This window comes from Corylus avellana, chromosome 8 (genome assembly GCF_965113065.1).
Source record: "Corylus avellana chromosome 8, dhCorAvel1.hap1.2, whole genome shotgun sequence".
Taxonomy (NCBI): domain Eukaryota; kingdom Viridiplantae; phylum Streptophyta; class Magnoliopsida; order Fagales; family Betulaceae; genus Corylus; species Corylus avellana.
This window is the reverse complement of record NC_142497.1, coordinates 20915908-20936429: the sequence shown is the minus strand read 5'-3', so window position 1 is coordinate 20936429 and position 20522 is coordinate 20915908. Positions and strand designations below refer to the sequence as shown.

The 20522-nt window shown below is 37.0% G+C and overlaps 5 protein-coding genes and 2 non-coding genes across 7 annotated transcripts; 5 read left to right on the top strand and 2 right to left on the bottom strand.

The window, feature by feature from the left end:
• The first annotated feature begins 2275 nt into the window (after positions 1-2275).
• On the top strand, positions 2276-3906 carry LOC132163258 (universal stress protein PHOS32). The gene is made up of 4 exons (XM_059573470.2): positions 2276-2698; positions 2827-2936; positions 3154-3272; positions 3480-3906. The coding sequence occupies exons 1-4, from the start codon at positions 2524-2526 to the stop codon at positions 3568-3570; spliced, it is 495 nt and encodes a 164-aa protein (XP_059429453.1). The 5' UTR covers positions 2276-2523; the 3' UTR covers positions 3571-3906.
• An 84-nt stretch (positions 3907-3990) lies between these two features.
• LOC132163257 (glutathione S-transferase U7) lies at positions 3991-6337 on the bottom strand. Its single transcript, XM_059573469.2, has 2 exons — positions 5887-6337; positions 3991-5676 (listed from the first exon to the last, which is right to left on the bottom strand). The coding sequence occupies exons 1-2, from the start codon at positions 6196-6198 to the stop codon at positions 5329-5331; spliced, it is 660 nt and encodes a 219-aa protein (XP_059429452.2). The 5' UTR covers positions 6199-6337; the 3' UTR covers positions 3991-5328.
• A 3315-nt stretch (positions 6338-9652) lies between these two features.
• Positions 9653-9724, top strand: TRNAD-GUC (transfer RNA aspartic acid (anticodon GUC)). Its single transcript has one exon. It is a non-coding gene; the product is annotated as a tRNA-Asp (tRNA).
• A 73-nt stretch (positions 9725-9797) lies between these two features.
• On the top strand, positions 9798-9869 carry TRNAD-GUC (transfer RNA aspartic acid (anticodon GUC)). The gene has a single exon. It is a non-coding gene; the product is annotated as a tRNA-Asp (tRNA).
• Positions 9870-9900: 31 nt separating this feature from the next.
• LOC148584263 (uncharacterized) lies at positions 9901-10762 on the top strand. Its single transcript, XM_088518907.1, has one exon. It carries the CDS (start codon positions 10074-10076, stop codon positions 10674-10676), a length of 603 nt encoding a protein of 200 aa, XP_088375033.1. The 5' UTR covers positions 9901-10073; the 3' UTR covers positions 10677-10762.
• Positions 10763-10844: 82 nt separating this feature from the next.
• LOC132163256 (laccase-17) lies at positions 10845-13934 on the bottom strand. Its single transcript, XM_059573468.2, has 6 exons — positions 13763-13934; positions 13496-13647; positions 13132-13376; positions 12897-13025; positions 11849-12820; positions 10845-11195 (listed from the first exon to the last, which is right to left on the bottom strand). Exons 1-6 carry the CDS (start codon positions 13880-13882, stop codon positions 11065-11067), a joined length of 1749 nt encoding a protein of 582 aa, XP_059429451.2. The 5' UTR covers positions 13883-13934; the 3' UTR covers positions 10845-11064.
• Positions 13935-18786: 4852 nt separating this feature from the next.
• On the top strand, positions 18787-20352 carry LOC132163106 (UDP-Glycosyltransferase superfamily protein). Its single transcript, XM_059573304.2, has 2 exons — positions 18787-19499; positions 19587-20352. Exons 1-2 carry the CDS (start codon positions 18787-18789, stop codon positions 20350-20352), a joined length of 1479 nt encoding a protein of 492 aa, XP_059429287.2.
• Positions 20353-20522: the final 170 nt, after the last annotated feature.

The following is a 20522-nucleotide window of genomic DNA, read 5'->3' as shown; positions in this document are numbered from 1 at the left end:
CTACACTAGCTGAAGGTGCCCGCCGATTGTGTCATAACTAACGGTCACTTGACTCACTTTGCTTATTTTTAGCAACTAACCACCGGTAGTTATTACCTATCAGATCGAGATGTTTAAAAGGGAGTTAGTTTTGTTTTGATCAGTTTATTAATAAGAAATATTCAAAGATTTTTTTTTTAAAAAAAAATGTTTTGTCTTAAATTCTCGATAGCCAGAATCTTAATTTCGAAAAATATTGTGAATTACTTGTTATTTGTCTTTGCAACCCATAATATCACAAGTTACACCCTAACTAAGATAGCTTTGTTCTCACTTTTCCACCTACATTTTCCCGTTATATCATGAATTTAGAGGCTACACACTATTTTTTTTTTTTTTATTTTAATCTCGCCTTGAGGTGTATTTGGAGTGCCAGTGTGGTCAGTCACAAATAACCGCTAAAACGTTAAAAAGATAGGTCCACTGAAAGGAGAATGGAAAGATAGTTGGGGGGCCATTTCGACACTAGAGCAAACTCCTTTTATAAAGGTGCTGGGTCTGGTCGTTATCCTCAAGGTTCTCGAAGAGCAAGTTCCGATCGCTAATCCTAGATCAAAGAAAACCAAATCCCCCTAGAAAGGGGCTGCCGGGGAAGAGGCTATTAGGAGGATTGTACTTGTAGACGAGTCCATCGAGTCTTTTGAAAAATTGCTTCGGATAGTACGTCTTGAGAGGAGTCCTCTCTTCAAAGAAAGAAGAGGAAAAGGCTTCTAAAGAAATTTTCTCCAAATTAAATTGAAAAAAAAAAAATCTCTAATAATTGATATGTGTCACTCTAACGTGTGAGATACACATATTTTTTTAAATATTTAATAGAGTTTCCACCGTCAACTCATTTATTTCTAACGTCGAAAATTTCTCCCTCAAACACATAAAAGAGTCCAAAAGTCTCTCCCCAACTGCTCATCTCCTTTCTCCTTCTCAAACATGATATGAAATAGTGTCACCAGAGGGCATATGGTGCACGTCCAATGTGATAAAATATTTGAATCCTGAATGAAAGTTATAACTTGTGCACCCACTGAAAGTGAAGCACAATTTACGTGTCTTAATATTCTAAAGAATGATATGATTGCTTCAAACCTCAAAATTAATCGAACCGATCCCGTGAACTGTCATTGCTATATCTCTTTGACATGTAAAGAGGCCCCTATTAATTTTGGGGAACACTTTCGGTTCTTCGCCATCTAAGCTATTTTTGAGCAATTCTAAGCAGATATGTGTTATTATAGTCACGTCCAAGTAAAATAGCTACAATTGATCGCCCTCTCCTACCATTTTTAATTAATAAAATAAGATTTTAATCCGGTAATTTTCTTAATATTTCTTTGAGAAATACGTCATCAACTCTTTGTCCATTATTCGTTAAAATGTATTATTATATGTTTATTTATTTATTTATTTTTTTAAAAGGAAAATCCTGGGTGGGCACAATCATTTGCAAATTTTAAGTAGTGTACTATTTGAATTGACTGTTTGCTGGAACTTAGCAGTCTCATGAAAGTGAAGGTGAAGCACATGGGAGAGGAGTGTGGCTCCATCTTTTTGAAGAAGATAAGGATTACAAGTCACAACTTATCAATTAAGGAAAGGATTACTTTAAGAACTCTTTCTTTGTTTGCTTCCAAGTGCTCTCCTTAAATATATAGTTTATTGCTTATACTTGTTATTGTCATTGATAGTTGAACTCACCTCAAGGCCACTCCTACCCAAACATGACCAAATATATTCGAGGGTTATTTTTGTCTTTTCATATTTTAATAAGATAAAAATAATCTTTGAATATAATTATTTGAATATTATCCTATTCATTTCACTTTCTTCTCAAAGATATAATAATCAATTATCATATCTATCAACCTTAATTAAAAAGTCTAACAGGTTAAATAAAAGGCTAGTACATGCCATACCTCTCATTTCCATTTGTTTTAAGTGGTAGCGTCCATCGGCCAATAAATCGGCTATTTTTAAATAAAAGAAAAATTCAAGAGCAAGAGCCAATGAATGCTATGAGATCAACCCAATAAAATAGAATTGGAATAAAGTCTCTAAATAAATATGGACAAAGTTAACTGGGGAGAAAGCTTGTAAGTCTCACCTTGTAAAATGATATAAAAAGGCAGCAAATATCTTAAAAGCCGGCTCATGAATGAAGATAATCTTATTTCATTTGAATTGAATAATATCTAGTTAGCTAGCTATAATTAAAGAATATTTTTATCCTCAAGTAATATTTAATCATTCATTTGAACCGGGGTGATCTGTTCGGAGAGCTTGATTCATTTAATAAATGCATGTTGTACAGAAAAAGCAAGCACCGACCCGTGAAATGCCTAACTAATATTCAACGGATCGCCCACAGTTTTCGTCTCTTTCCTTCCTATTAGTGCCACTTGCTCAAGCTTCAAACGCTCATCATTGCGATTCTATTCTTGTTTTGATAACTTTTCTTTGATTGAACTCTAAAGAAAGGAGGAGAAGATCATGACCAAAGATAGGAAGATAGGGGTGGCCTTGGATTTCTCAAAGGGCAGCAAGCTTGCTCTGAAATGGGCCGTTGATAATCTGCTCGATGGGGGTGACACTCTCTTTGTGATCCACATCAAGCCCTCTCAAGGCGCCGAGTCTCGCAATAACCTTTGGTCTGCCTCCGGTTCACGTAAAGCTCTTTACTTTGTTCTTTTTTCTTCTTTTTTTCATTCAAAATTTGTGATTTAATTTCTTTTTCTAATCTACTGGATGATGATTCTGATGTATTGATATGGGTTTTGTTGAGCTTGGATGCAGCTCTGATTCCATTGGCAGAGTTCCGTGAACAGGAGGTTGTGCGAAAGTACGAGCTTGACCTTGATCCTGAAGTTTTGGACTTGCTTGACTCTGTTTCTAGGCAAAAACAGGTACCCTTTTCAATAAAATGATTAAATTTAATCATTTCTATAAGCTTAAACTGATTTAATTGAAACCCTTTTACATTATTCACCTTCCATTTCAATTAAATGGAATAATGGTGAATTAACATCTTGATTGGAGTGACTGTGGACTCTGTGTGCCTGTGTATTTTCTTTTGTCATGATTTATTGGTAGGTTTAGTTCATTCTGTGCTGTATTGTGCAGGTGACAGTGGTGGCAAAGATTTACTGGGGTGATGCAAGAGACAAACTCTGTGGGGCTGTTGGAGAATTAAAGCTTGACTGTTTGGTCATGGGTAGCAGAGGCCTTGGTAACATCCAGAGGTATTCAAATCTTTTTTGTTTCTTCATGTCCAAGTTAAGAGAACAGCCAAAAAAGAACTAATTAATTTCTATCAAACTAAAATCTGGTAAGAGTTAAAACTTGTTTGGCAGGTGAATGATTTACACACCCAGAAAAAAAAAAGGTGAATGATTTGAACAACTGATTCATAATACTCTAGTGTTCATATTTCAATTGTTTGAATATAGGGTGCTCCTGGGTAGTGTGACCAGCTATGTTGTATCGAATGCGGCGTGCCCGGTGACCGTGATCAAGGATCCAATTGCTCCTGGCCATTGATTTGGTAAATGTGAAATTTGCAAGGGGTTGTGTTGTTTGAAATAATGGTGCTCTGTCTCTGTATGCCTTTGCCTGCACAAAGCGATGATATACTTAGACAAGCTCATCTTAATAAAGGGTACTGGTTGAATTTGGAGGTGTGTGAGCAATTTCAAAAATTTCAGGGTGTTCATAGATTTTATGCCTAATTTAAGATCTGTATACATCGTTTGTACATGTTTATATGGCTTACATGGATTAATGTGTCTGACTTTTGCTTGTATTGTGGTCAGTTTCACTATTTGTAAACCATAAATGTCAGAAATGCTAAAGAGAGATCTAGTATGTTTTGTATTACTTCTTGTGATTTATTAGATAAAAGGTTTTATTAGATATATCATACAGTATTTAAGAAGTGCCATGTTACCACTTGCTAGCAAATCTACCTTAAAACTAGTTTCATGTTGGTTAATGATTATCATTTAGACAAAAGAAGAGGCTTTTCTTTGAATGTTGCCGTAAACTCGATGAGCAAAAGCAGCATAGAGCAGGGAATATCCTCTTCATTGAGCAGCTTGACACTAAAATAACTCCAAGCTCTAATTCACTTCAACTTTTGATCACTGCCTAAATATCCACTGCTATCAACTCCAAAGAAATTCTTGTCCACCATCTCTCTTTCAAGTGCTTTCGGATGCTTAGAAACTTCTTCAGCGGACTTCTCTCGTCCCCGCACCTTGCTGGATTAAAAAAAAAAAAACAAACAGGCTGCAGGCTGCAGGCTGCAGGCTGCTAACAGGAGCTGCAAGCAAGGGTCACGGGAATTCTGCTCACTGTTTGCCAACTAAATGTAACATGATGAAGATCTTTTATGTTTGTCATTTTACCTTTTCATCTATGAACTTACCTAAAAGTGTGCCATGTCTCTGTTATAGGGATTTTGAGGCAGGATCAGATGCTGCATAACTAACAACAATGTGCTTAATGACATCTCCTCATATGCACTTACCCAAAAAAATAAATCTCCATATGCATTCAAGGCTTGATAGATTTTTCTTTTTCGCTCGTATATTCAGCAAGTGAAGAAAGGATTAATTAAGCTTTGTATACATGATGATAGATCTTTCAGAAATTAAGTAAATTAAACATTAATGTGTAGATAAAAACTAGAGTATACAGGAGTTGCTTGTTTGTAGTTGTTGTATACTACAGGACATGTGCTTCTGTAAGAACAGAAGGCCAGAAACTTTCACTGTGCAGCTAACACATACCAGAGAATGAGAAACACACTTTCCTTTTCTCCCCCAACTTCTCTTCTCTATTAGATCACCTCACTCTCTCTTCAATCAAGATACAGGAAGTTGATGATTAATCAGTGATATGTGTGATTGATTAAGAAGTTAAGCTCGGAGATTAATCAATAATCAGTAGTTAATTATCAAGCAAAACCTTGGTGGTTGATTCATTCATAGAACTAGGCCTGTGAGTCTGTGATCATCATTAAGTGTCCAAGCATCCATGGTTACTCTAAGATTAAACTGTACTAGAGTCTTCTCTAAGGTTCTGCCAATTTTGTGGAGATCATAGAGAATTATTTAATAACGAAAATGTTCTTGGCAGCTGCATTCAAATACCTATTATTCTATTAACTTCTGCTATCAATGTACCATGATCAAATACGAAGACGGACAAGGATTCACACACAAAATGCAATCATAGAAAATACATATCCACAAAACATAAAAGGCCGATAATCCAATCGAGTGAACCACAAACTCTCTACTTGGGAGCACTTTGTGAGGCTTCCACATGAGCTCTCATATGGGGAAGAAGTTTCTCTTTTGGAGGGCGGCATTCGTTGACAACATCCATATCTTGGAGCTTACAAATCCATTCGTCTAAGATGGGAAATTTCTCTTCAGTAAGCGGCTCTACTCCCACCACTTCTTGCACATTTACAAACCAAAAGGCTACTGTCATTGCTGCGATGTCTAGGTATCCCAGACTTTCACCTCCAAAGAAGTCCTTCTTGAGCTCATTCTCCAGCATTTTCAGCAGCTGAAAATATTCTTCTAGGGCCTTTTCCCTTTCTTCGCCCATGATAACCTTCCTTACTGCTGCGGAGAGCTGCACATATATAAATGAATTTGAATGAACTGCACAGGTTTTAATGCATTATCAACTATAGCGTTCAATTTACCTTTAAAAAATGCTATTTAATAAATTGTTATACGACTAATATATAGTAGGAATGATGTGAAAATGTTGATTTACAGTCGCGTCATCATATTTGCATGGCAGTTTTATAATAGTCAACTAAATAGTATTATTTTTTACCTTTTCATCAATGAACCTCGCCCAAAAGCGTGCTGAGGCTCTGTCTCCAGGATCTTGAGGCAAGAGAGGATTGTCTTTCCAGGTCTCATCGATGTATTCAAGAATGACAAGCGACTCTGCTACTGGTTTTCCATTGTGTACAAGAACAGGGACTTTTCTATGAACTGGGTTGTACTTTAGAAGCAAAGGACTCTTGTTTTTCAAGTCTTCTTCTATGTATTCATATTGTATTCCTTTCAGTTTCAAAGCTAGCTCAATTCTGCGACTAAAATTGCTTGCCCACATGCCCAACAGCTTCACTTCCTCAACCATGGTGGTTTCTGCACTTGATCAGATCAATTGATGCTCAGAACTGATATCTATGTCTTTACCCTGTAAGCTTGGTGCCTCTTATAGATAATGTTAATTAAGAGTCTAGTCAATTTACAGTGAAAGTTCTAAAAGTCTAAAATTACCTAACATTCTTGTGGTGGTAACTTGCCCGGCCATCCAAATCTTTGTTATTTTAGTCTTTATAATTGTCATATGGCTCTTTCTTGATAAGTGACCCACTTGCTGATGCCATTGACTAATATTTCCCTAGCTCTTCATGTGTCCATTGTAATACCCCGAAATTTATACCTAGAATAAAGGTGATCTTAATATCAAGAATAAGGGGGATTTGTACTTTTATTAAGATTTATATGGAGTTAGGTAAATAGACTTAATGTGAAAGATGATGGAAAATTGCTAGTTATAATTTTAGTGGTTATTGAAAGAAAAGTCACATTGTTTTGGACACCAAAAATTCTATGAGTGACCTTAAATAAAACTGTTTTAAGACATTATAGAATGATGAGAAAGAAAGATTTTAAAAGTGGTTTCATGATTTTTGGATGTTTGTAGAAGGAGTTATGATTTTTAGAAGATGCAAGTGTCAAAACAGGAATTTCAGTCAAACAGAGGCACCGAATTTCGTGGGACTTTTGAGGTACCAAACAGTTATGGGTTATGATTTTTGGATATGTTGTGCATCTTTGAATGAGGAAAATTTCAAGCCAAAGTTTGTGTCATTTGGAGTTAAATTGAAAGAGTTATGATTTTCCCAAGTTTAATAGGTCAAGCTGCGGAGTAGTTGAAGTACCTGCGATTTGGGAAATTAATTGGATGGGTTAATGATGTCTGTAAGCCACGATTTTTTGGTATGTGTTAGTCAAAAGGTTTAGGTTCATTAAGGATTAATTGTAGATTTTTATGATCACTTTTTAATGTAAATGCATGAGGATTTTAAAGCTTGACAAGTTACCAAGGTCAAAATTACACGTGGCTTTGCATGAGAAGTTGCTTGGTTGACACCTAAAGGTACAGGTGTTATATAGCATGTTGCCCTTGCCTTCTCGGTGAACACCTGGGGTTCTAAGGTGTCATCTTCTTAATACATTCCTGGACACTTGTCTTGTGGTTAGAGGAAATTGAATGTATGTGGGACACTTGGTGGACACTTGTTTTGTGGTTTAGAAGGAATTTGATGCATGTGGAACAAACATGTGGCAAGCTCTCAAGGGAAAATGTCCCACATACAGTGGGTATTTAAGGAGAGCAAATCCTCTCAATTGCTCACAGCTCAAGTGAGCGTGAGATCCGGAAGAAGGAAAAGAAAGGAAAGAGAGGAGAAAAGGAAGAGAGAAGGGAAAAGAGAAGAAAAGAAAGAAAAGAGAGAAGAGAGAAGAAAAAAAAAAAAAAAAAAAAAAGAGAAGAGGATGAAGAAATAAAAAATTTGAGAACTCTCAAAGGAATTGTGAGTTGGATGCGGATTCAAAATAAGGGCATGCAATGCCAGGTAAGGGGACACAACACCAAAAACCCCAATAAATTTTTATTATAAATCTTTTGAAAAATGTTGGGGATTTTATAAAGAATCCACTTATATGATTTTCAATTGCACTTTCTTCCATATTTTAATGACAAGTTTTATTTATTCATATGTCATTGTTTAAGAAGTTTGATACAGTTACCATATTTCATGATTTATACATGACTGCAATTATGAATGAAAAGAGTTCTCAAAGTTCGTGGCACAAATGAGTTTACAGATTATATGAAATGTTATATGTGCATTTATAGCACAGTATACAGTTACAGATGAGTTTACAGATCATATGAAATGTTATATTTACTTTCATGGCATAGCATACAGTTACAGATGAGCTTACAGATCATATGAAATGTTATATGTGCATTCATGGTTTTAAATGTTTAACCCGAGACACGATTATAGTGACGATCGGTACCGCATAGGGTAGCAGGGCAAGCACACCGAAGGACAGTTACGAGAAGGTGTGTGCTACCGGCCAGGTGGCCTTCACCTAGGGAAGTTCCCAACCTGGTAGCTCTCCCTTGTGACGATAGGCTGAGCATATAGGTCCTTCGGGACAAGCCAACGTGCGCTACTCACGGTAAAAATTGTGGCGTCGGGTCAAAAGGGTAAAACAACAGTTTTGAAAGAAAGAAAAATGAAGTGCTTGTACATCTCATAAGTCACCTAATATTCTTGAATTAATTGTCATTTATTTTATTAATTGTGCATAATTGATATTATAGCATAACATCTGCATTGCATATTTTATAGCATCTTGGTTTTGTGGCTACTTACTGAGTTGTCGAACTCATCCCTTCTCCCTATACATCTTTTTCAGATTGCTCTATATGTATATCGTAATAATTGAAGACATGGGTACCAGTGGGCCTCTTAGTTGTTAAAGATCCTATCGCTGCTTTATGGACTAGCAGGAGCAGTAGCAGTAGAAGTGTCTGGGACTCCATTCTATAGACTAGAAGGCTTGGGCTAAGCATAGACGGTGTAATTTTATTGTTTATGAGATTATTGAATACTTGCACATTATGTGTTTGTGATTTTATAAACGAAAAATTATAGTACTCTGGTGACAGGAGAATTTTTATTTTTATTTTGTTTAAATATGAATATGTTACAATTGCTCCCAATCGCTCTACCTCTAGAACTTGGGGCGTTACATCCATAATAGAGTTAAGATGAATTTTCTTTAATGCATTTTATTAAACTAATATGTGTTTAGAATATATTACAATTTTAGATACATGTCAATTTAATAAATTGAAGTGATAAAAAATTTTCCAACTTAGATTGAAGAAAAACTTTGTACAAGCTAATCACCTACTTTGAATTATTTTTAAGATGATTAGCGGGAATAATTAATCTAATCTCTTCTAGGTTTAATGTCCTTCATTTTAACAATCGGGCCTCAACGGAAATGGAAACGGATCTTTTTCATTTCAACGAAATGGAGAGGAGCTTGTTAGGGAAAAGAGTGAGACAAAATTATCTCAATTTTAAAAGATGAGGACAATTTTATCCTAATTTTTACACATTTTTGCCTGAATGGCTCATCTACTAGAAAGGATTCATTTTTTGGCCTTAAGTAGATCCCAAAAATATGAATTGGCTATTCTTTCAAAACCATTTCAATCTATGGATGGTCGTGAGAAAAAGTCACATAAATATCAATTTAGACAATGGAACTAAATGGACAAGGATCTACTATAATCCCCATACATATAAAAAAGAGATCCATTTGTTAATGCATTTTAGATTTTTTTTTTTTTTTTTTTGTGAAAAAAAGGTATTATGATTTGATATAAAAGTTAAAAAATAGTTTTAAATATTTTGAGATATTTGTAAAAAGTGGGAAGGTTTTACCAAAAGTAATTGATATAATTAAAAATTCTTAAGGTTCATTTTTATCAACAAGTCGTTGTAGTATAGTGGTAAGTATTCCCGCCTGTCACGCGGGTGACCCGGGTTCGATCCCCGGCAACGGCGTTTTTGTTGAGTCTTGCCTTGGCCAAGAAAAAACAAATATATTCAAATGTGTGAGACTGTAGGTCAACAGGAGGTCGTTGTAGTATAGTGGTAAGTATTCCCGCCTGTCACGCGGGTGACCCGGGTTCGATCCCCGGCAACGGCGTATTTTTCTTTTTCGTGTTTTTGTAAAACTCTGACACATGTTATGTTTCCTCTGCGACTCTTGCCTTGCCGGAGAAGACACGCCACCTTCGGATTCCAGAACTTCTAACTTTAACGCCACTTCTCAACTGTACGCGACAAAAACCAAACCACTCCCAAATTCGGTTTTAAGAAAGACAAAAAAAATGTCTCTTCCTTGGCTTCCATGTCATCCGCCACACCACGGCCACCGATGTCCGACGTGTCACTCTCACGCCGGAAACTAACGTCAACGGCCATCCACATCATGGCCTTGGACGGCATCTTCAACGTCAACTCGCTTTTCACCTTCGCGCTCTTCCTCGGCCTCTCGTGGTACCCCACCAACGACCCCAGCTCCACCCTCGTCGGCGGCGCGTGCATAGCCAGCACCGCCATCGCAGAAGACCTCGTGGCCTTCCACGTCTACTCCTTCAGCTCCTTCCTCTTCTCCAGCCTCATCGCCTTGGCTCTCAAGCAGGCCATCAAGATTAGCAAAAGCGGCCATGAAGTTAGGATCGGTGGCCGTGGTGGTGATCAGGTGTTCAGTGTCACCAAGGGGCATCTTAACACGGCCACGTTGCGGGCCGGCATACTCGTTTCTGCATTCGGGTCGGTTTTCGGGTGTGGGTTCTTGATGATGGCACTGGTTGACTTGGTTCAGATCAAGCTGGGGGTATTGGGTTGTGGGAGTTGGTATACTTTCGCAGCAATTGGTCCTCTGGTTATTTTGGTTCCTCTGGCACTCGTTATTTATGTCTTTCTTGTGCTCTACGCTTTTGCTCGCTAGGCCTTTCAATCCAAGTTTGTGTATGAAACATGTTGAACTCAACGTTTGTTGCACAATGATTTCACAATCCACTCAAATCTAAAGTGTTGCAATTGAAATGTTATGGGAAATTTATAATTCTCTGCTTTTTGAAGTAAAAATGGAGAGATGGGGTTGAGATTGTGTAAGAAAATTGAAATTGGAGAGAAAATATATTATTGATTAAGGTCTTCTGGATCGACATTAGAAATCTGAATGTTACAAAAATTGTCCACTCTTTTATCTTTCCCTAGCTCAAATCAAGCAATTATTGAATACAATATAATCAACCCATGTCAAATGCCAAAGAATGGGTCAAAAACGTTGGCACAGTTTCTGGTTGGAGTGAAACAATTAGTGAGTCAAAAGATCAACACTTGGGAAGATCTGCCGGTGGAGGAAGCAGCTTCTGATTCGGTAGCTTTCCATCTAGGACAACCCAAGCCATCCTCAAACCCCAGCTGGTGTGGACCTCCAGGTGGCAATGCATGAACCAAACCCCTGTTGCCATGTATATAATTACAATTTTAATTATAAATCTTTGGGTTAATTATTTTTTTTTAGTACCTAGGTTTTTACTTTTTTAATTTTTTCTATCTGGGTTTTAATTCGTATCACTGATGGTACCTCACTTATGAGTAAATACTAATTTAATACCTCTGACTCTATTCTGTCAACCAAAGTAACAGACTGCCATGGAAGTGGTTTCAGCCATCCCCTACAGCCCGTCTGAGAGTGGCCGAACCACTTCTAAGGCCCTTGGGGTGGTTTGGGGTGGCCAAAACCACTGCCAAAGGCATTGGAGGTGGCTGGAGTGGTCGAATCACCCTTATACCGGCTACATGGGGGTGGTGTGGCCGAAACCACCCCATTGCAGTTCGTTAGTTTAGTTGACGGAATAGTAATGGAGTTATTAAATTGGTTTTTACTCATAAGTTAAGTACCATATGTGATACAAATAAAAATTTCTACGTGAAAAAATAAAAAATAAAAAAGTGAAAACTTAAGTACTTAAAAAATAATTAACCCTAAATCTTTTACAAGCGGATATGATAGTCCATAATTGATAAAATAATTTTAAAAAATTGAACATTTTTCTCAAGTCAAAATGTAATGAAATGTATAATGATATTATTATGGTTTTCCTTACTCACCTGGGTTATCTGCTAGAAACCGAATAGCCACCCAACCCCCGGAAGGAATACCCACGGTGTTTCTTTCAACAGGGTCAACAAGATTGAACTTTGCAGGGTCGTTATTGGGATCAAAGTTCCCAAAACCTTGCCCGACCACAAAGAAATTAAAGCCATGCAGGTGGAGAGGGTGGCTCTCAGCGCCAAGAATGCTTGTGTCCTGAATCACAAGCTCCACGCTAGTGTTAAAGGGCAGGACAACTAGCTTTGTCCCATTGCTCACCATTGTGTTGTTTGGTGGGGTGCCTGTATAGTTAAAGGGAAATATGGGACTGGTTGGAAAGTCAGGAGAATAAACTCCTTTGGATTGCCCAAAGAAGTGGGCTTGGAGGAGGGCTGTGGATGGGAGTGCAAAAGATATGTTATTAATAGAAGCTGAGAACATTGTTCCATTTGGCCCTTGGCATGTTTGATTGTTGTGTTGGCAGGGGATTGTTCCAAGGCCTACTGTGAAGAAGAAGCGTTTGTCGACTTTTTGAGGGACATTTGCTGGGAATTGCGCACTTGCTAAGCTACGGAGTTTGCTTGTGAAATTTGTTGCAGAGGAAGTGTCATTGAGAGGAGGAAGAAGGGGTTTGAAGAGTGGAAGCTTTCTAATGGATAGGGTTTTGTGGGGAAATTCATCAGATTCATATTCTAGGATTCCTGCGACAGTGGAGTTGTCGAAAGTGCCTAGGCCAGTCACATATGGTCTAGCGGCCATGAAGAATGTGGCGTTTGGGAATTTGGCTTTGGTGTTTAGAACAACATTTGTTGTCTGTCCTGGGGCTATGACAAGTGTGTTGGTCTCAAAAGGTTTGACATAAACAGCATCGACTTCAACAACTGTGAGGCTGTGGTTCGCAATGCTGAAGAAAAGCTCGTCATTGAGTGCAGAATTGATTAGACGTAGAAGATATGTCTTCCCGGCCTTCACTTTCAGTTTGAATGTGTCTGCCAAATTAGGAAGTGAATTATGAAGGCAATGTTCAAATTTATTATTAAATTACTACTTATTCCAAAAATTTACCTTTGGCAGAACAGTTATACAGTGGCCCTGGAAGTCCATTAATTGTATAAGCATCAGAGACATTTGGGCCCCCTCCTGTTTGTAGGGCTTGGCTAATTACAGCCTCGGTATCTACGTTCCACCACTCTCCTGAAATGTTTTTTTTTTGCATTGAAGTTGTTATTGTTATATAGATAATCAAGGGAAAAATATGTAAGACTAAGTTACGTGTAGCTAATCATATAGTTGAGAGTACCAAAGATGAGGGGAACTTCTTTGTAAGGTTTGAAAAATGGGTAAGGAACGCCACGCTTGGGAAGAATGATAAAAGGACCGTACACGGTTGATCTTAGCCAAGATATGTGTGCATGCCACCAAAGAGTGCCTCTTTGGCCTGCAATTGTGAAGTTGTACACATAGCTCTGGCCAGTTTGAATGGGACATTGTGTTACATATGCTGGCCCATCAGCCCACCCAGTTTGAAGCTGTCGAATGCCATGCCTGTTTTAAAGAAAATTTCATTAAAATGGTTAAAATATTTATTAAATACTTAAATAATTTTTAAAATAAATAAAATTTAATATAATATATCAGAGTAAAAAAGGAAGCATGTTAATTACCAATGGATGGAGATATTGTTGTGGACATGGTTGACCACCTTGATAAGAAGGCGGTCTCCCTCCCTAGCTACAATGCGAGGCCCAGGAAACTGTCCGTTTACTGTCACAATGCTCTTTCTGTGGCACAATCGCGTCACATTTTGCAATACAATCTGCAGAAAATAATTCAAAACTGTTAGCAGAAAGAAAAAGTTCCAACAACAATAAATAAATAAAGAAAAAAAAAATCAATCAAATTTATGTGCTGAGAGGCATGCAAAAACATACGTCAAACTTGTAGTGCCTGGTTATGCCTGCGAGTGCAAGCTCAGGGATGAGACACAGTGTAATGAACAAGAATAGAAAGACTCCTGGAAATGCTGGCGATGAAGGAAGAAAAACACCCATTTTCCTCTCTCTCTTTCTCTCTTTGAAAGATAATTGGTGAACCTAAAAGCTGCTGCTTGAGTGTGTTTTTGTGCTGAACAAAGCTACCCTTTGTGGCTACTTATATAGGTGCGAGAAAATGTTTCGTCAAGTAGGTGATGGAGATTAACTTGGCAAGTTTAGACAGAAGAGATTCAGAAGATATATATTAAATGGGTATTTTTTAGAAGGGCCAGCCAGTTGTTAGAAAAAACTATAGAGTGGTTTCAAAGACAATCAATTTCCTTTGACATACGTTCTGTTGAAGTCAAACATTTCCCTTCCTACAAAGTAATAGTCCTAGGATGTTTAGAGGCTTGATCTTTACATTTAACTTTTCTCTAAAAACTCTAACAGGCTCCTAAGTTACTTCAAATTTAACTATTAATGTTAGATTCACTCTCTCTATGTGTCAAGAGTCAAAAAGTAAAAGTTATATAATTTTTTATGCTTTTTTTTTTTTTTTTTTTTTTTTAATTCATTTTCCCGCTTTGGCATTCTAAAGTACTTGGTTTTTCACTCACTTGAACATCGGTTGGCATTCTAAAATTAAACAATTCAGAGTATTAAATGAATTCTATGAGTATTTTAAATTGATTAGAGATGGACCAGATGGCGATCATTCCAAGCTCTCGACAGTTCCATTTAAGATGATGTCTATGCCTTGGATACTAGAATTAGGATATACTAAATGTAATATTAACTGTACCATTCAAATTCTTTTTTTTTTTTTTTTTTTGACATGTCCAAACAAGGGAATGAAGAAGGAGAATTTAAATTAGTAACCTCCACTTCATAAGGCGTGATTCACACCGATTAAGCTACTCCTTGGAGACATACCATTCAAATTCTAAAGAACAACTACACAACCCCTTAATGAATGCCATTATTCTTAATTTTAATGCTCACCTAGTTTTGATTTTAGTGCTCCAACACTTCATTTAATGCTGTCATTCAGTTTTAATGCTCACCTTTGCATCAGAAACGAATTTTTTCTATTTCAAATAAAACTGAGAGTATTCATTTAATGCATACTCTCAAAAATTTGATATTTAATTCCTTTTAAAGGTTGCTCTCCAACATTTTGACATATTTCCATAATTAGCAACGACTTATTTATCCTAAAAGGATAAGCTAATAGGAGGTCAAACCAAATAACACCTATACACGAAATCTTTTAATTGAAAATAAGGATAAGGTGTAAAGTATAAGTTCGAACTAATCTCGGTTCTAATAACATTTTAAATCATCCCTTTTCCTGAAGATTGTGCAACATGTGCAATAGGTGCTTTATTTAACACCAACTTTAAAATTTTAATTTTAATTCATAATTAGAAAGCCTTTTAAGAGTAAGTTGAAAATCAAACATGATGAACAAATAGAACATCCTATATAGTATGAGGTAATTCATATTTTCAAACTTCCGTAAAGATTGAAGCATGAAGCGATATATATTGTTGGCATGTAGCTTTCTCAACCGTTGATCTTAATGTGAACGTACGCAAAAGAAAATGTTGCTATCCGGCAGTCGTTTTGAAGGCGGATGCATTCTAACTGTAGTTTTAGCTAATATTTTCAAGAATAGTTAAGAAACCTCGATCGACTGTTGCACTTTCTCTCTCAAGTAGGCGAACTGAAGCAAAAACTTATTTACAAAGGACAGCAAAGCTGAATAAGAAGGAAAAAACTTGACAGAGATGGGATTTGATTTTGAAGTCTCTTGCAATCTTGGTGATGGTGAGACACAGGGTCGGCTGGAGCCTGGAGCCTTAGGCGGCCTCCTATATATGGCCCCCAATTAAATAAACTCCTCAATTAATAGATATTAATGAAGATTTTTTTTCATAAAAAAATTTAAGGCCTTAATTATTGTTAATATTATTTAATTAAGGTCTCAAATTATGGTAAGTAAGTAATTGAGAAAGATATTAATATCAATATTAATGTTCGAGATTTTAAGAGAATCAAACGAAGAAAGACATTAATATCGTTTGATTCTCTTAAAACATTCCATTCTTGAAACAAATAGGACTGGATTTGGCTTTTCTTTTTTTTTTTTTTTTCTGAAAAATATAGAACTTCAATTAATGAAATTTTATAAGGATAAAGCTCTTATACCATAGTCCATAAAGCATACAGCTTTAAAAAATCATAGCCAAAAGCTATGAAGATTATAAAATCATAAAAATGACTTCTAGCTTCCGCTAACCCATATACAATTACATTTAAGGAACAGATTTGCTTCGTATAGACTAGATTTAGGACATAGGTAGCCCAAATATGAAACAAAAATAAAAAACAATTAGAAACTAAAAATCCGGCCATAAGAGTTAACCCCCACACCGATCTACTCCATCCTCAACCTAAAAGCTAGGACAAACAAAATAAAAAACAAAAAATAAAAACCCCACAAGCAGCAGCAGAGGAGCACGACATTGTAAACATTCCTTCAGAAAGACAATCAGATATAAAGTTGAAAAGACTAGATCTGGATCTAGATTAGATCTACCAACTAAATCTAAAGCAACTCTTAAGAAACAAAGACCGGTGAAGCCTACAGAGAAGACACTGAGCACTGCTACCGTGAAAAGAGAAGAAGGAAGTTAGATCTAAAACTTCCATCCTCTTAAAGTTCTTCTTGGTGTTGTCTAGAAGAAAAGAGTTGAAGAGAAGAATTTTAATATAGATGACTAGATTTGGCTTCTATGTGGTAGTATAGATACTGTAGGCCAAAACGCTATCGTTTAGCTTTAGAAAAAATTAAGCAGCACGTGAATTTTACACCGTTATTAAAACGGCCGTCATAGTAAAGCATTGAAGCATGCACATCGGCGGTGACGACATCCTAGACCCACCGTTGGTTTCTTTCTCTTTGCTGTGACGGCTGTTTTGATAATGGCATAAAATTCACTTGTTGCCTAATTTTACTAAAGCTAAACGATAGCGTTTTGGCCAACAACACTTATGCGGTAGTGAAACCAGATCCAGTACAAATTTATAAAATTGATAGCATTAAATAAGGAAATCAAATAATATATTAATATCAAAGTCATTTTTAAATAAAATTCTCATGTTGAAGGTAGAGATATTTTGAGTTTTGTGATGAGCAGCCAAAGATTCTCATCCTAATTTACAATACAGATAATCAGCAATAAACTTACAAACTCATTTATAAGTTTCTACTTTTTTTTTTTCTCTCCATTTCTTTCTTCTTCTTTTTTGAACAATTTTTCCCTTTATTTCTCTATTAAAGTCTTATTCAAATTTTAATTCTTCTTTTCGTCTCCAATTTTATTGTTTTCCAACAACTAATTGTTCAAATTCTTAAAATCATTTCATATCTTATCAGTGATTAAATAAAAAAAAGGAGATGTTAGAAAAAAATGGACATAAAATCTTAATAAGTAATTTATAATCCCAAAAAGCGAGAAGAATAATTTTTAAATAAAAAATAAATATTATTTAATTAATATTTAAATTTAAGAAAAGAGCCTCACTTAAATATCTCGCCTTAGGCCCCAAAATGTATCGAGCCGGCCCTGGTGAGACAGCTTTGGATTGCACTACCTATACCTCCTTACCAAGCAATCTCTCTCTCTCTCTCTCTCTCTACAAATATAATATTAAATTAAAAGTTTTAAGTCTAAAGAGATATCGCAAAAGCGCCGAAAGTTAAGCAAGGGTAAGTAAAGTTTCTCCTCAAAGTAAATTGTGTTCTCTAATCCCGTCCATTTATAGACAATCAAGCAGCTCTTCATGAAAAGTTGCACATTTTCTCCTGAACCTCCATGGAGAGATAATTGAGTGTGGGATAACCACACTTGATATGGTGTGATCATCCCTTAAATACGTCATCATCATCTTCAACAAAATCTCCAAGAGGCCGATGGACATTGAGAGGAGTTTCAATTGCTTTCAATTATATTAGAATTCATTGGATTTCTTTTTGTACTAACCATTTCTTTATTAGATGATATCAAAATCTGATAACGTAATCATGTCATAATCTGATTCTTATCATGGGATTCACTGTATATTTATATATATGGCCTATAAGTAACATTTTCAGTCTATATCAGGCAATCTAATATACTAATAAAAAAAAAATGTAGTTGTACAAAAGATCACAACTACAGTAAACAAAACAAAACAATCATACACAAAAAAACAAAATCTCAAGGGGTTAGCCTAGCAGTGGAGGCTTGCGTCTTCTAAGAATATTACCCCTTGAGGTCTCAAGTTCAAAACTTCGTAAGTCTTACCGGCCTTTTGAGGCTAGCCATTTGGGTGAAGCTCGCGACTCAATGTTTAATGGTTTGACTGGCGCGGAGTATTAGACCAGGAATTAATTTGGTGGATCTGTTCAATGGTTTGAGTGGTGCGGAGTATTGGACCAGGGATTAATCTGGTGGATCTACGCTTGGTTCGCAGTTAACACGCAAAGTAGGGCAGGGCCGGGATACTGTCTAGCCTATAGGTAAAACCAAGACACACCCTAATAAAAAATAAAAAATAAAAAACACCAAAATTTACATGGTGACAATGGAGTCAAATTTGTCTTCTAGCTATATTCTGAAGGAGGGAGATAACTGGGGCAGGCAAACGATGTTGCTTCTCAACCAAAGTTCATCATCTTCTATGAAGCAGTCAAATGGTAGAAGCCTTCATTCCAGGATACGCTTACTTATACTAGCAGAAACCACGTGCAAATGCCTTCCAGACCAGAAACAGAGGAAAAAATAAAACATTATAAAAGTCAGTGCAACTTCGTCTTACATAAGCTATTGCAATCTTGTCCAAGATCTATTTTTGATATCTGAAACTGAATTTCTCTTCCATTTCTTTAACTGGGTTCTTCAAGGAAAAACTTGGTAGAGTTGCCTTCCATGGCAAATAATCATAATAATATTTTGAGTTTCCGTTCACTCTGTTTCATCATCTTCATCCTCTGTGCCTTCTCATTCATCTCATTCCTCTATTGGTGCCACTGCTCTGATTCAGTGCCATGCTATTCTCGTTACCAAGCAACTGAGCAAAAGCAGAATCTGAATCAACCTATTAACCTCCTTACATTCCCTTCTGCATGGAATCATCTTTCCTTTTCCTCAGAACCGCCTGCAAAACTGCTTAAGATTGCACTCTTTGTCAAGAAATGGCCTGATAAATCTCATGCAGGGGGGCTTGAACGACACGCCTTGACCCTACACCTTGCCCTTTCCAAAAGAGGCCATGAGCTTCATATTTTCACCACATTTCCCTCAAACTCCTCCTTCCCGAGATACCCAATGAGGAATTTATATTTTCACCTCTCAAAAACAACAGCTGCGGGTTATCTGGATCAAGCTTCTGTATGGAAGCAATTTCAGACTCAAAATTCATCCGGAAGGGCTTTTGATGTCGTCCACACAGAGAGTGTTGGTCTCAGGCATACAAGATCGCGGTATCTGACCAACTTAGCTGTTTCTTGGCATGGGATTGCATATGAAACCATTCACTCTGACATCATTCAAGAACTTTTGCGACCTCCTAAAGAACAGCAGGCACACGCATTGACTGAAAGAGCTATGAAGGTTGTGGAAGAGGTGAATTTCTTCCCAAGGTATTTAATCTGATTGTATTCAAATCTGATTTGATATTCTCTTGTATTATTATATTTAATTTTCCATCACATTATGAATTTCTTCAGGTATGCCCACCATGTTGCTACAAGTGATCATGCTGGAGATGTCTTGAAAAGAATCTACATGATCCCAGAAGAAAGAGTTCATATCATTCTCAATGGTGTAGATGAGGAGATTTTCAAGCCAGATGTTGCCAAGGGAAATGAATTTAAGCAGAAGTTTGGCATTCCGGTTTCTAAGTTATTAGTTCTGGGAATGGCAGGGAGGTTGGTGAAGGACAAAGGACACCCGTTAATGTTTGAAGCTCTGAGGGAAATGTTCAAGGAAAATGAAACATTCCGGGAAACCAGCGCTGTTCTGGTTGCCGGCGATGGTCCTTGGGCCGCAAGATACAGAGATCTTGGGGTAAATGTTCTGGTTCTGGGGCCGCTGGAACAAGCTCAACTGGCAAGGTTTTATAATGCCATTGATATTTTTGTAAACCCAACTCTTCGAGCTCAGGGGTCGGATCATACTCTGTTGGAAGCCATGCTTTCTGGTAAGCCGGCAATGGCTACAAGGCTGGCCAGCATTACAGGGTCTGTGATTGTTGGCACAGAAATTGGCTATACATTTGCTCCAACAGTATCTTCATTAAAAGAGACCATTTATAGAGCTTGGCTTGATGGCAGAGGAGTTCTGCAGAAGAAGGGTCAGGTTGCTTTTCAGAGAGGTTTGGAGTTATTCACTGCCACCAAGATGGCTGCTGCATATGAGAGACTATTCCTTTGCATTTCGGATGGTGGGAACAAAAGTGACCATTATTGTCAATACCACTCTCCACTCAATTAAAATGGGAGCACACCACCAATGGCGGTGTCTAGTGGTAAAAGCTTATGACCCCAGTAGTCAAAGGATCGAATCTAGGGGCGAGCGACAGCATGATGTTTTTTTGTTATTATGATGGTCCTACTCAATGTACTCATGAGCTGGAATTAAGGCTTAGTCGGTTTGAGAAAGCG

Excerpts from the sequence above, each read along its gene's own strand:
- LOC132163258 (XM_059573470.2), top strand. The coding sequence starts at position 2,524 with ATGACCAAAGATAGGAAGATAGGGGTGGCCTTGGATTTCTCAAAGGGC. Across the intron at positions 2,937-3,153 it reads CTGTTTCTAGGCAAAAACAG|GTGACAGTGGTGGCAAAGAT; the intron begins GTACCCTTTTCA and ends TGTATTGTGCAG. Across the intron at positions 3,273-3,479 it reads GGCCTTGGTAACATCCAGAG|GGTGCTCCTGGGTAGTGTGA; the intron begins GTATTCAAATCT and ends GTTTGAATATAG.
- LOC148584263 (XM_088518907.1), top strand. The coding sequence starts at position 10,074 with ATGTCATCCGCCACACCACGGCCACCGATGTCCGACGTGTCACTCTCA.
- LOC132163257 (XM_059573469.2), bottom strand. The coding sequence starts at position 6,198 with ATGGTTGAGGAAGTGAAGCTGTTGGGCATGTGGGCAAGCAATTTTAGT. Across the intron at positions 5,677-5,886 it reads CGAGGTTCATTGATGAAAAG|CTCTCCGCAGCAGTAAGGAA; the intron begins GTAAAAAATAAT and ends ATATATGTGCAG.
- LOC132163106 (XM_059573304.2), top strand. The coding sequence starts at position 18,787 with ATGGCAAATAATCATAATAATATTTTGAGTTTCCGTTCACTCTGTTTC. Across the intron at positions 19,500-19,586 it reads GAGGTGAATTTCTTCCCAAG|GTATGCCCACCATGTTGCTA; the intron begins GTATTTAATCTG and ends GAATTTCTTCAG.
- LOC132163256 (XM_059573468.2), bottom strand. The coding sequence starts at position 13,882 with ATGGGTGTTTTTCTTCCTTCATCGCCAGCATTTCCAGGAGTCTTTCTA. Across the intron at positions 13,648-13,762 it reads CCAGGCACTACAAGTTTGAC|ATTGTATTGCAAAATGTGAC; the intron begins GTATGTTTTTGC and ends TATTTTCTGCAG. Across the intron at positions 13,026-13,131 it reads AGAAGTTCCCCTCATCTTTG|GAGAGTGGTGGAACGTAGAT; the intron begins GTACTCTCAACT and ends AAAACATTTCAG.